The 12,456-nt window shown below is 55.6% G+C and overlaps 2 protein-coding genes across 5 annotated transcripts; both read left to right on the forward strand.

Moving 5' to 3' along the window:
* Positions 1–120: 120 nt before the first annotated feature.
* Positions 121–3,034, forward strand: CENPB (centromere protein B). Its single transcript, XM_014867076.3, has one exon. It carries the CDS (start codon positions 402–404, stop codon positions 2,217–2,219), a length of 1,818 nt encoding a protein of 605 aa, XP_014722562.2. The 5' UTR covers positions 121–401; the 3' UTR covers positions 2,220–3,034.
* Positions 3,035–5,408: 2,374 nt separating this feature from the next.
* SPEF1 (sperm flagellar 1) lies at positions 5,409–9,751 on the forward strand. Of its 4 annotated transcripts, none has more exons than XM_044748044.2 (8): positions 5,409–5,681; positions 6,876–6,987; positions 7,348–7,504; positions 7,701–7,740; positions 7,876–7,936; positions 8,161–8,284; positions 8,396–8,499; positions 9,588–9,751. In XM_044748044.2, exons 1-8 carry the CDS (start codon positions 5,573–5,575, stop codon positions 9,610–9,612), a joined length of 732 nt encoding a protein of 243 aa, XP_044603979.1. In that variant the 5' UTR covers positions 5,409–5,572; the 3' UTR covers positions 9,613–9,751. The 4 variants fall into 4 exon arrangements, with proteins under 4 accessions (XP_044603979.1, XP_014722578.1, XP_044603980.1 ...); XM_014867092.3 differs by lacking the exon at positions 9,588–9,751 and adding an exon at positions 8,761–9,241; XM_044748045.2 differs by lacking the exon at positions 9,588–9,751 and having other exon boundaries at positions 8,396–8,644.
* Positions 9,752–12,456: the final 2,705 nt, after the last annotated feature.

Genomic DNA, 12,456 nt, shown 5'->3' on the forward strand with positions numbered 1-12,456 from the left:
CGGCCCGGGGCGGCGGGGAGGGGGTGGGCGCGGAGGGTGGGGAGGCGGTGCCGGGCGTCCCCGCGCTTCCCGCGAGATCCCGCTCCGCCCGCTCCGCCCCGCTCGCCTCGCTCCCCGCTCCCCGCGCCGCGGCACTTCCTGCCCACCGCGCCCGCGCCGCCCGCCCTCGCCAGCGCCCGCCGCCTGCCGCCCGCCGCCCGCAGCCCGGCGCCGCGCCCGCCGGCACCCCCGAAGGTGCCCCCGGCCCGGCCGGGTCCTTCCCCGCCCGCCGCCCCGCGAGCCGCTTTGTCTCGGGCGGGGCGCGCGGGAGAGGCCGCCAGGTGCCCCCCGCCGCGGGCCCGGGCCCCCCGCCCCGGGGCGGCGGCGGTGGCGCCGGGCCCCGGGGCGGGGGGCGCGCCAGGATGGGCCCCAAGCGGCGGCAGCTGACGTTCCGGGAGAAGTCGCGGATCATCCAGGAGGTGGAGGAGAACCCGGACCTGCGCAAGGGCGAGATCGCGCGGCGCTTCAACATCCCGCCGTCCACGCTGAGCACCATCCTGAAGAACAAGCGAGCCATCCTGGCGTCGGAGCGCAAGTACGGTGTGGCCTCCACCTGCCGCAAAACCAACAAGCTGTCCCCCTACGACAAGCTCGAGGGGCTGCTCATCGCCTGGTTTCAGCAGATCCGCGCCGCTGGCCTGCCCGTCAAGGGCATCATCCTCAAGGAGAAGGCGCTGCGTATAGCCGAGGAGCTGGGCATGGACGACTTCACCGCCTCCAACGGCTGGCTGGACCGCTTCCGCCGGCGCCACGGTGTGGTGTCCTGCAGCAGCGTGGCCCGCGCCCGGTCGCGCAGCGCTGCCCCCCGGGCCCCAGCGGCTCCAGCCAGCCCGCCCGCGGTGCCCTCGGAGGGCAGCGGCGGGAGTACGACCGGCTGGCGTGCTCGGGAGGAGCAGCCGCCGTCGGTGGCCGAGGGCTACGCCTCCCAGGACGTGTTCAGCGCCACCGAGACCAGTCTCTGGTACGACTTCCTGCCCGACCAGGCCGCAGGGATGTGCGGAGGTGATGGACGGGCGCGCAGAGCCACCCAGCGCCTGAGCGTCCTGCTGTGCGCCAACGCCGACGGCAGCGAGAAGCTGCCCCCGCTTGTGGCCGGCAAGTCGGCCAAGCCCCGTGCAGGCCAAGCCGGCCTGCCCTGCGACTACACCGCCAATTCTAAGGGTGGTGTTACCACTCAGGCCCTGGTCAAGTACCTGAAGGCCCTGGACACCCGCATGGCTGCAGAATCTCGCCGGGTCCTGCTCTTGGCCGGCCGCCTGTCTGCCCAATCCCTGGACACCTCGGGCCTGCGGCATGTGCAGCTGGCCTTCTTCCCATCTGGTGCCGTGCAGCCGCTGGAGCGGGGAGTGGTCCAACAGGTGAAGGGGCACTACCGCCAGGCTATGCTGCTCAAGGCCATGGCTGCGCTGGAGGGCCAGGATCGCTCAGGCCTGCAGCTGAGCCTCATGGAGGCTCTGCACTTCGTGGCTGCAGCCTGGCAGGCAGTGGAGCCTTCGGACATAGCTGCCTGCTTTCGTGAGGCTGGCTTCGGGGGTGGCCCTAATGCCACTATCACCACTGCCCTCAAGAGTGAGGGGGAGGAAGAGGAGGAGGAGGAGGAAGAAGAAGAGGAAGAAGAAGAGGAGGGTGAAGGGGAGGAGGAGGAGGAGGAGGAAGAGGAAGAAGGCGAGGAGGAGGAAGGCGGAGAAGGAGAGGAGCTGGGGGAGGAAGAGGAGGTGGAAGAGGAGGGCGATGTTGATGACAGTGATGAAGAAGAGGAGGAGGAGGAGAGCTCCTCTGAGGGCTTGGAGGCAGAGGACTGGGCCCAGGGAGTAGTGGAGGCCGGTGGCAGCTTCGCGGGCTATGGTGCCCAGGAGGAGGCCCAGTGCCCCACCCTCCATTTCCTAGAAGGTGAGGAGGACTCTGAGTCGGACAGTGAGGAAGAAGACGAAGATGAGGATGATGAGGAGGATGAAGATGAAGATGACGAAGATGAGGAGGAAGATGGTGATGAGGTGCCTGTACCCAGCTTTGGGGAGGCCATGGCTTACTTTGCTATGGTCAAGAGGTACCTGACCTCCTTCCCCATTGACGACCGTGTGCAGAGCCACATTCTCCACTTGGAACATGATCTGGTCCATGTGACCAGGAAGAACCATGCCAGGCAGGCCGGAGTTCGGGGTCTTGGACATCAAAGCTGAGCGACTGGGCCTAGCCATGCCCCCAACTTGGATGTGGCAGCACCAGCCCAGGGCAGAGGACTCTCCGGCAGCTACTGTGGATTGAACCAGAGTGGGGAGCCCCAGATCCTTTAGTGATGTTCTCCTGGCCCTGTGACAGTCCCAGTCACCTCGGTAGGGTCCGGGGCTGGGGTCAGCCTCACTGCCTGCTTATTGCCTCTTTCTCAGAATCCTCTTTCCTCCCCATATGCCCCTTGGCTTGGGGGACCAGGTGGGGAGGAGGGGGGAGCTGTCCGGTGCTACCACACCGTGCCATCAGTGGACTAGGCCACAGCAGCAGCCAGGGATGGGCCCTGGAAGCTCCCGGCCGGAGAGTGCCTCTCCCCTCTGCCGTCCACACTAGGTCTTTGGTGGAGGGGACCCCAAAGCCATTCTGGGAAGGGCTCCAGAGGAAGGTCCAGCCTAGGCCCCCACAAGGCTGGCAGCCCCCCCATCCTGCCCCCTGGGCCGTCTCAAGAAGCACAGTCTAACTCACTGCAGGCTCCTGAGCCTGCCTCTGCCTGCTTCCCCTCTTCCCCAGTCCATGTTACTTTGGCCCTTGGTTTTCTTTCCAGATTGGAGGTTCCCAAGGCACCCTCCAGAGGAGTGATAATGGGCGCTTCCCTTGTGGGCAGCTGCAGGCCCCATTCCTCTTCTCCGTCTCTGACAGGGCCCTATCCTGGGTAGGGGGCCTGGGGCTGGGCCCAGAGTCCAGCCAACCAGCAGCTCCTTTCCCAGCCTGAATTCAATAAATCTGTCCACCCCCCTTTTGTGGGGGTGAACGTTTTAACAGCCAAGGGTGCATCCTTCATGGTCTGGGCTTGCGTCTGTCTTGGGGACATGTCCTTCCCTGGTTCCCTTTGGGCCTTCCTCTGGCGGGACATGGAAGCAAATGTTGAGAGGGTGGCCACAGCCCTGGCCGTGACGTGGGTAGGGGCAACATCCATATCTAAATGTTATCTAAGCTTGGGAAGGAAGGAGTCTTCACTACACCTGCCTGGGGGTGGGTTTGAGGAAGCTGGGCCTTGCACTGCTTTGGGGTTAGAGAGAAACTCGGTGTCATTTGGCTGGGGCAGGAGAGAGAACCAGCAGTCCCTGCTGGGCCAAATTAAACTATAGGCACCTGGGATCTAGGCCTAGCAAGGCCCATTAAAGAAGGGCCTTGCAGGAGTGGGGCCAGAAGGCAGAAAGAGAGGTGTGTTGGGACAGCTCCTGTGGTCCAGGTTGGAGTTTGGAGGGGCATATAGGGCGTCCCTTGGTTTACCTTTGGTGCCTGAAAAGGGAGCCCTTTAGGCCTTTCAGTGATTGGCATCTCCAAGCCTGGCGGCTGTCCTTGGGAACAGTGGCAGGAGCAAGGTGAAATTGCTGACTCATGAAATTGCTGGGGACACACTGCACCCCCAAGAGGCTGAGGATGAGTTGGCAACTCCCTGTGCAGTGCCCTCCAGTCCAAAGGTGAGGACTTTGCAGATTGGCGCCCCCTGTACTCCCCGCCCCCCTTTTCTTCGTTGAGGCCCTCAGGCCCCAGTGGTTCCAGGTAGAGGCAGGCTTGAGCTTGAGCAGGGCAGGCAGCTCTGCGCCCCAAACCGGTTTTCCCACCTCTGCTGGGGCTGGCACATCATCCTGTGGTTCCTCCCTGCCACCACCTTGCAGTTCCTCCTCTCTCCACCCTGGAATGTTAAGGGGGGTGGGTATCCAGGTCATCTTTTGTCCCTTGCCTGCCCTGGGTGTGGTCCCTTCTAGAAAGGCAAGGCCACTGTAGGACTTAAACAAGAAGGTGGGGTGACTTCCACACTTGGCCTTCCACACTCCTGGCACTCAGGGATCCCCTCCAGGATGTGAAGGCTTCAAAACTAAGTGACAGCAAAAAGCAGCTAAGAGTTCCCTCTTCCCCCCACCTCATCTGAGCCCTAGAGGAGGAGACCAGAGAGCCATAAGGAAGCCCAGCCTTCTCCCTGGCCTGCTCTGGAGTAAGTAGGTGGGAGCAATAGCCTTCTCCCCAGGTGCCCCCAGCCAACCCAAGTCCCTCACTTCAAATACCAACAAGGTAAATCACTCCCATTTGTCTCCTGCCAACAAGAACACCTCTTTGCTGGAACTGAGATCATCTCATCAATGATAACACCAACTGATGCTAATAGGGCTCTTGCTGTGTGCCAGGCTCTGTGCCAAGCGCTCTGGATGCTCACAAAGCCCCTATGAGGTAGGTAAAACCACGAGAAAACAGGCATAGATAGGTCCAGTAATGTGCCCAAAGCCACACCACTAGTCTGTGGCAGAAGCAAGCTTTCTCCCTAGGCTGACCCAACTAGTGTCCCTTTACTGCTACTCTGTACCCGTTCACTAAGGACGGACCTATATTCCTAACCCTCCTAAATATAGTGCTCTTTTAAAAAGGAACTGGTTACTGAAATCAATTTCTAACCTATGGAAGAAAAGCTCTTGGAGGGAGATGAGGGATGTGGAAGTGTCTACAGGAGCTCCCCTGTACCTATAGCCAAATCCCATTCCCCCAGTCCCCATACAAATACAGGTGTTCTGTAATTGCCTTTCCCATTCTCCTTCCCTTGACTGCATTGGAACAAATAGGTGTGAACCATCCCCATTTTACAAAGGAGGACACAGGGTTAAGGAGTTAAATGACCTGCCCAAGGCACTGGCCTTGAGCTCAAGTGTTCTGGGAATCTGGGGTACACGTTAAACGCCCCACCAGGACACTGCTGGGAGCCAGGGAGTGGTGATGGCCCTATAAGCACAGAGTTTTGAGGAGGGACACAGCAAGGAGGCACTGTCACATAGCCTATCACACATTCCAGATGGAAAGCAGTGAATGATTAATAATGGACCTCCCAGATAAAGCTGACAAACATTGGAATGCTGCCTTCATTTGGGACTGATCCCTAAAGGACTCAGAAGGGGGGGTCCCAGCCCTGGGGATGCTGGTGTAGGGGCTCTGCGGGCCTGGTTGGCTTTGGCAGGTCCCAGAGTGGACCCGTGGCTGGTCAGCAGGTGGCGTGGGCGTAGAGGTGATTTCTCCTTGGGAGACGGGGAAGATGAAGCCACTTAATCGCCTTTTCAAAGCTGGGGCCTTGAGAGGAGGTAGCGGGAGAAAAACTACAAATCCCAGAACCCTCTGCTCCTCGGCGAGTCACGGATGGTTGCCATGGTTTCAGAAAACAATATGGCTGCTCCCAGCTGGGACACAAGTCTTGGGATTAGAGAGGCAAAGTCGGGTCTGGGCGGCGGCAGCGGCGAGAGAGGAGGCGCTTGAGGGATCGTGAGGTTGGGCTTGGACGCTGCACAGCTGGAACGGCCTGGCCTTGCCGAGGGCACCAATGGCGGGCAGCGTGGACGAGGAGGCGCTGCACCAGCTGTACCTGTGGGTGGACAACATCCCTCTGTCCCGGCCCAAGCGAAATCTCTCCCGGGACTTCAGTGACGGAGGTGTGCGCCCAAGTGTGTGTGCGTGTGCGCGCGTGCCTCTGTGTGTCCGTGTGTGTCTACATGTTTTGTCCTGTAATATGGGTTACTGTAGGAGTCTGTGTGCATACATGTCTTCTTTGTGCTTGTGTGCGTGTGTGGGGGGTGTGTTTGGGGGATGTCTGACTATCTTCTAGGACTTCAGTTGTATAAGTGTGTGTGTATTTCTATCTGCATCTGTGGGAATGTGCGTGTGTGTGTGTCCATATATACGTCTACATGTTCTATCCTTTATGCATGTGTGGTGTGTGTGTGTGTCTCTGAGTGTGTGAGTCTATGACTCCCTCTTGGGACTTTAATGACTATGATGTGTGTCTGTATATGTATTTGTGCATCTCTCTGTGTGTGCATATTCATTGCTGTATTCTATATTGTCTGTCTTGTGGGAGTCTTGTGTGTGTTCAGATGTGTGTTGACACATTCTGTCCTGTATGTATGTAGAAGAGTCTTGTGTGCATATGCCTTTCTTTGTGATTGTATAGATGTCTGTGTGTCTAAGTCTGTCTCCTGGGTTTTTAATGACAGAAGTATGTGTCTCTCTGTGTGTATATTGGTGTATTTATGACTTGTTGTGCTTGTGTATTGGTGACTGTCCCTTGGAACTCTACTGATGGAAGTATCTCTGTGTGTGTTTGTGCATCTGTGTGGTTTTGTGTGTGTGTGTGCTATATGTGTGCCTGTGTGTCTATATACACTGTGCCATGTGTATATCTGTAGAGGGATCTTATCACATGTATCTGTTTGTGTGAGTCTGTGACTCTCTCCTGGGACTTTGGTGTTGGTGTGTGTGTGTGTGCATCTATATCCATGTGAATTCCTAGTGTGAGGCCCCAGGCTCCTAAAGGGCTCTCTTGGAGACTCATTCTCTGCTAGAGGGCCAGGGACCTCAGTTTTCATATGCCCTGAGTTAATGGGGAAGGGATGCAGCTCCTCTGGGGTATGCTGCAGGCTTAGTCTCTGACTGATCACTGATCTCGCTTTCTTGTTCCCCACTCTACTACCACTCCCTCCCTGTCATTATTCCCCTTTCCACCTTTCCACTTGGCCCCACCACTCTGCCACCCCTGATTCTCCCACCGCACCCATTTCTTCTCCTTCCCTCTTCTCCCTTACCCAACCCCCCACCTTCCATATCTGCTCCCACCCCTACTCCCTCAGTCCTGGTCGCAGAGGTCATCAAGTTTTACTTCCCCAAGATGGTGGAAATGCACAATTATGTCCCTGCCAACTCTCTCCAGCAGAAGCTCAGCAACTGGGGTCACCTGAACAGGTAGCAGAATACCTGGGCACACTAATGGGGACTGCAGCCCCTATCTGGGATCCCAGGAAGGGCTGCCCAGCCCCTCCACCTCCTATGGTCTCCACAGCCCAGGCTGGGACTGTGTTGGTTTCAGGGAGGGGAGGGACAATGCAAACAGAATCCATCTGGTAACAAAATCAAGGGACTCTTCAATTGGGGAGGTGACAAGGAACCTCCGCACTCCCAAGCACGGGGCTCAGATGCGTGCCTTCCCATTCCCCCAGGGCTGCACACTCAAGGACTGCAACCACCACACCCCCTTCCTTCCTCTCACCCCCCTCACTTCATTCTCCCATGACCCAGTCCACCATCCCTCTGTCTATCCCCCAGGAAGGTGCTGAACAAGCTGAACTTCTCGGTACCAGAGGATGTGATGCGCAAGATTGCCCAGTGTGCCCCGGGCGTGGTGGAGCTGGTGCTCATTCCACTGAGGCAGCGCCTGGAGGAACGGCAGAGGCGCAGGAAGCAGGGCGTGGGCTCCTTACAGGTGCCACCCCACTCAAGCTTCTCCCACTGCTCTGGGGGAGCTGCCCGGGCAGCAGGAAGCCCCCCCGTTGGCCATAAGTGTGGGAGAAGGGTGCCTGGCTAAAGGGAGCCTGGCCTGGGGGATCACAGAAGTGACATGGGGCTCCATGGGGATGGGCAGCCTGAGCTCACAGTGGGCCCCGGGGGTGTTCTTTCAGGAGCTGGCCCCCCAGGATGGCACTGACTACATGGATGTGGGTAAAGTGGCCTTTATTTTTCCTTCTTCCCAGGAGGAGCCTTCCTCCTGTTCTTCTTTCCTATGTGGGGTGGGGGTGGGGAGGGGAAGGAAAATAGGACTCCAGCACAGTTACTCCTCCACATGCCTTGTCTCAGGTTTGTCCCAGAAGGCCCCAGGGGAAGGTGCCCCAGACCCCCAGGGAGGGGGGCAGCTCAGGTAAGGAGGCTGGCAGTTCCTGGCCTCAACAGGCCAGGTGATCTCTGACATCCACACCGAGCCGGGAGGTGAAGGTGGGGGCAGGTTGCACCTAGAAAGGTAGGGAAGTCAGGGACGGGGTGGGGAGGTGAGGAAGGTGGGGGGTAGGAGGGGAGGCCAGGCTGAGGGACAGGTGTGGGTGGGGCCCGAAGTCTAAGCCTCCCCTAAGCTGCTTCCCACCCCAGGCGGGGTCGGCTGCCAGCGCCCCGGCCTCCAGGGTATACCCAGGCGCTGCAGGGCGACCCAAGCTTCGTCCTCCAGATCGCTGAAAAGGAGCAAGAGCTGTTGGCCTCGCAGGAGACCGTGCAGGTAAGAGTGCACTAGGAAGGCGGGGGATTGGCGGGGAGGCCTTGCAGCCTGGAGAGGCAGGGGCAGAAGGCAGCGGGCCGTCAAGCTTGACTTCTGCGTGGCGCGGCCCAGGTCCTGCAGATGAAGGTGAGGCGTTTGGAGCACCTGCTCCAGCTCAAGAACGTGCGCATCGAAGACCTCTCCCGGCGGCTCCAGCAGGTGGAGCGTAAGCAGCGGTGAGAGGCAGCCCGGACCGCGCGCGCGCGCGCGCGGGGATGCCCCCGTACCCGCCAGAGCCCAGACGCTGAGACCAACGCACCCACCGACGGAAGACGGACGGACGAATGGGTGGGCGGAGCCAGCAGCTCCAATGAGCCTCCTGGGACACGAGCGCCCCTCTCCCTTGGGGTAGGGGTAGGCGTCGGGGGTGGTGGGACAGAAGCCCTTCCCCGCAGAGCCCCGGACTGAGCCACGTCCTTCCACTCCATCGGGGTCAGGAGAATGGACCGCTTTCCAGAACCCAGAAGCCACAAGCAGAGACCTGGCGTGCCCCCCAAAGCGGTGCCTGACACCGTGGTCTCCACTTTGGCGCTCCCTGCCCTGGGCCTTGGGGAGTCGTCCACTGGCTCAATCCACAACCCTAGAACTGGGTCCCCGCCCAGCTCTGAGGACAGCAGCGTCTCCATCCAGGCTGGTGCTCGGCACCTTGGGCCGTGGGGGAAGCTGCCCCAGGCAGCTGAGGGGCTCCCCTGCCCCTCCTGGGTGCTCACCTGGGACCCAGCTCAAGGTTGGGGAGTGCAGGCAGCTGGAGAGGAAGGGGTGAGGAATGGGCTCAGCTAGGAGTGGGGAAGCCATTGCTATGCCTATACCAATGGCCCTCCCCTCCAACGGGTACTGTTGAGAATGTTTGGGGGATATGGGACAGGGCTACCCCATTAAAGGTGTTGTGCTCTCTCTTCTGTGCCTTCCTTCTGTCTCTGCCTGGATTCCTGAGGGCAGTGAGTTCCTGCCCACCTTGGCTGCCTCCCACCCCTTGAGTGGAAGAACCTTGTAGGCCCAGAGTGGGTCTCACCTTGTGGGCATGTGGGCCCTGGGTGGCCATTGCTTGGTAGGTTGATGATATCACAGGGGCCAGGTCTTGTGTACTAGGACAGATTGACTTCTAACTCTGGCCTTAAACTGACCCCCAAACCCACCCTCACAATGTCCTCCAACCCTAACCCCAAACCCAGGCTTCAGATTCTCCCCAAATGTAGCCACACAATCACCCTCAACCCTACCCAAGGACTGACCCCTAAATCTGTCCTCTTTATCACTCCCATAGACTGATCCCAAGTTCTGTGGACTGAGGCCAACCTTGACTCCCAACCCTGACCAAGATGCCATGGCCATGGTGTGACCCTAACTCTGATCATTTACTGACTACCAGTAGCATTGAAAATTTGTAAATCCTGAGACCTCAAAATTCTACTTCTAGGCATATGCTCAGTATATACCCAGGGGAAACTTAATCTCCTGTGTTCTGTAACACATGTACAGCAATGTTCATAGCAACATTCTTTGTAATAGCAAAAGAACTTGTGTTATCTATTACCATGTAAGAAATTACTACAAACTTAGTGGCTTTGAATAGCATACATTTATTATCTCAAGAGTCCAGGCATGGCTTAGCTGGGTTCTCTGCTTCACAGTTTCTCACAAGGCTGCAGTCAAAGTATTGACCAAAGCAGTGGTCTCATCTGAAGGCTTGATTGGGGAAGGACTCACTTCCAAGTTCACTTGGTTGTTGATAGAATTCAGCTCCTGTGGGCTGTTGGCCTGAGGGCTTCAGTTTCTTGAAGGTTGTTAGCTGGTGGCTGCCCTCATTTCCTTGCTATGTGGCCATCTCCAGTATGGTAGTTTACTTCATCAAAGCCAGCGAGGGAGAGAGTTAACAAAGTCTGCTAGCAAGATGGAAGTTACAGTCTTATCTAATGTAATCATAGAAATGACATCCATCACATTTGTCTCATCCTGTTTACTAGAAGTAAGTCACTAGGTCCAGCCCACATTCAAGGGGAGAGGTACACATAGATGTGAATACCAGGAGGCAGGGATCATTTTAGAAGCTGTCAACCACAAAGAGGAAAATCAATGAAAGGATAAAATCTAGCATAGTGGTTACCTCTGAGGAAGCAGAGGCAGAGATGCAAGAAGCACATGAGTAAATATTATTTGTAATATCTTAGTTCTTGGGGCGGGTGGTGGGTTTACAGGTGTTCATAAGTGGACTGTTTATGGACAAGTGTGGAGAGAGGTCTTGAAACAAGGATATGTGTAGTCCAATTCTGTTCACCTGAGTTCCTAAAATATTAAATAAAAATAAAGGTTGATGACTACTCCTGACCTTGGTCTGAACCCCTTCCTTGCACTCAGCCTGGACTTAGATTAACACTTGCTTCTGCATGACCTTCTGCCTTCCCCAAATTAGCCACCAGCTCTTCACACATACTAATCCCAGCTCTAGCACTGTTCTCTCTCCATAGTCTGCACTGGGTCTCCAGAGTTCTGTTTTCTGAACCTTTCATCCATAGACCACATCTGTAGGCTCCTGTGTGTGGAGCTCGTAGAGGTAGATTGTGGGAGGGGCCTGAGGACCAGCAGGTGGGGCAGGGCACGGTTCTGCCTGACAGGAGCACAATGGGCCCAGAATGCAGGTTCAGTGATTGAGATCACTCCCTGGAGAGTCTGCTGGCCTCCTCCAGGGCAGAGGCTGGGCCAGGTCCTGGAGGTTCCTTTTTATTGAGTTCCCCCTCTCTATTCCTAGTATCTAGATATGCCTCAACCCACAATCACAGCTCACAACCCTACAAATCAAACCCCAAAAGCAATGGAGAATTTTACTGAATGTTTCTTGGGAATAAATGTGAAGGTGGATTACATGACACATTATAATTCTTTTTTTAAAAATAATATTTTTATTTATTTATTTATTTTTAAAAGATTTTATTTTTCTCCCAAAGCCCCTCAGTACATAGTTGCATATTTTTAGTTGTGGGTCCTTCCACTTGTGGCATGTGGGACACCGCCTCAGTGTGGCTTAATGAGCAGTGCCATGTCCGTGCCCAGGATTCAAATTGGCAAAACCCTGGGCCGCTGGAGCAGAGTGCATGAACTTAACCACTCGGCCATGGGGCCAGCCCCAACACATTATAATTCTACAACTCTTCTTTCAACATCTCTCTTATTCCCCAAACTTCCACTCTGACAGCCATTGACATATTTCTCCTGCCCTGCTCCTCACTTCCCTCTCCCCTTTCTTCTGGTTCGTTCATTTATTTATTCATTCCTTAAATGTTTATTGAGCGTCTACTATGTACTAAATGCCAGGAACACAAAGATAAGTTTATACATGATTTATCTCCTCCAGTGTTCACAATCCTAGAAGGGGAGGAGGCATGTAAAAAAGTATTTAAATTTTTTTGTTATTTAACATTTTAAATAGATAAAACATATAATTAAAAAAAAAGCATATAAAAAGTGAAAAGTCTTGCTTCCCGCACCTCCAATAAGCATCCTGTATCTTTAGTTTTTGTGTATTCTTCCAGAGTGTGTTTATGGGAATACAAGCAAACACCCACATTTATTGTTCTCTTACCTCTCTCTCTTTTTTTAAACGTAAGGGGGGAGCGTACTACCCACTTTATCCTGCATCTTGATTTTCCACTCAACAAGATTGCTTGTAGATCTGTGATGGTCAGTTATGTGCCAAACTGACTGGGCCACAGGATGCCCAGATATTTGGTGAAACATTATTCTGGTGTTTCTGTGCGGGTGTTGTGGGATGAGATTAACATTTAAATGGGTAGAATGAGAAAAGCAGATTGCCCTCCCTAATGTGGGTGGGCCTCATCCAATCAGTTGAAGGCCTGAATAGAATTAAAAGCCTGACCATCCTGTGAGTAAGAGAAAATTCCTCCTGCATGATGGCCTTTGAATTGGGACATCAGGACATCAGCTTTTTTCCTGCCTTTGGGGCAAGTGGTGGGTTTACAGGTGTTCATAAGTGGACTGTTTATGCACAAGTGTGGAGAGAGTGTCATGAAACAAGGATCTGTGTAGCCCAATGGAGTTCTTTGGACTCTAAAACATCAATTTTTCCAGGGTCTTGAGCCTACCAGCCTTTGGACTGAAACTAAATCATCATCTCTCCA

Source organism: Equus asinus, chromosome 15 (assembly GCF_041296235.1).
Source record: "Equus asinus isolate D_3611 breed Donkey chromosome 15, EquAss-T2T_v2, whole genome shotgun sequence".
NCBI lineage: Eukaryota > Metazoa > Chordata > Mammalia > Perissodactyla > Equidae > Equus > Equus asinus.

Excerpts from the sequence above, each read along its gene's own strand:
- CENPB (XM_014867076.3), top strand. The coding sequence starts at position 402 with ATGGGCCCCAAGCGGCGGCAGCTGACGTTCCGGGAGAAGTCGCGGATC.
- SPEF1 (XM_014867092.3), top strand. The coding sequence starts at position 5,573 with ATGGCGGGCAGCGTGGACGAGGAGGCGCTGCACCAGCTGTACCTGTGG. Across the intron at positions 6,988-7,347 it reads AACTGGGGTCACCTGAACAG|GAAGGTGCTGAACAAGCTGA; the intron begins GTAGCAGAATAC and ends TCTATCCCCCAG. Across the intron at positions 7,741-7,875 it reads CACTGACTACATGGATGTGG|GTTTGTCCCAGAAGGCCCCA; the intron begins GTAAAGTGGCCT and ends GCCTTGTCTCAG.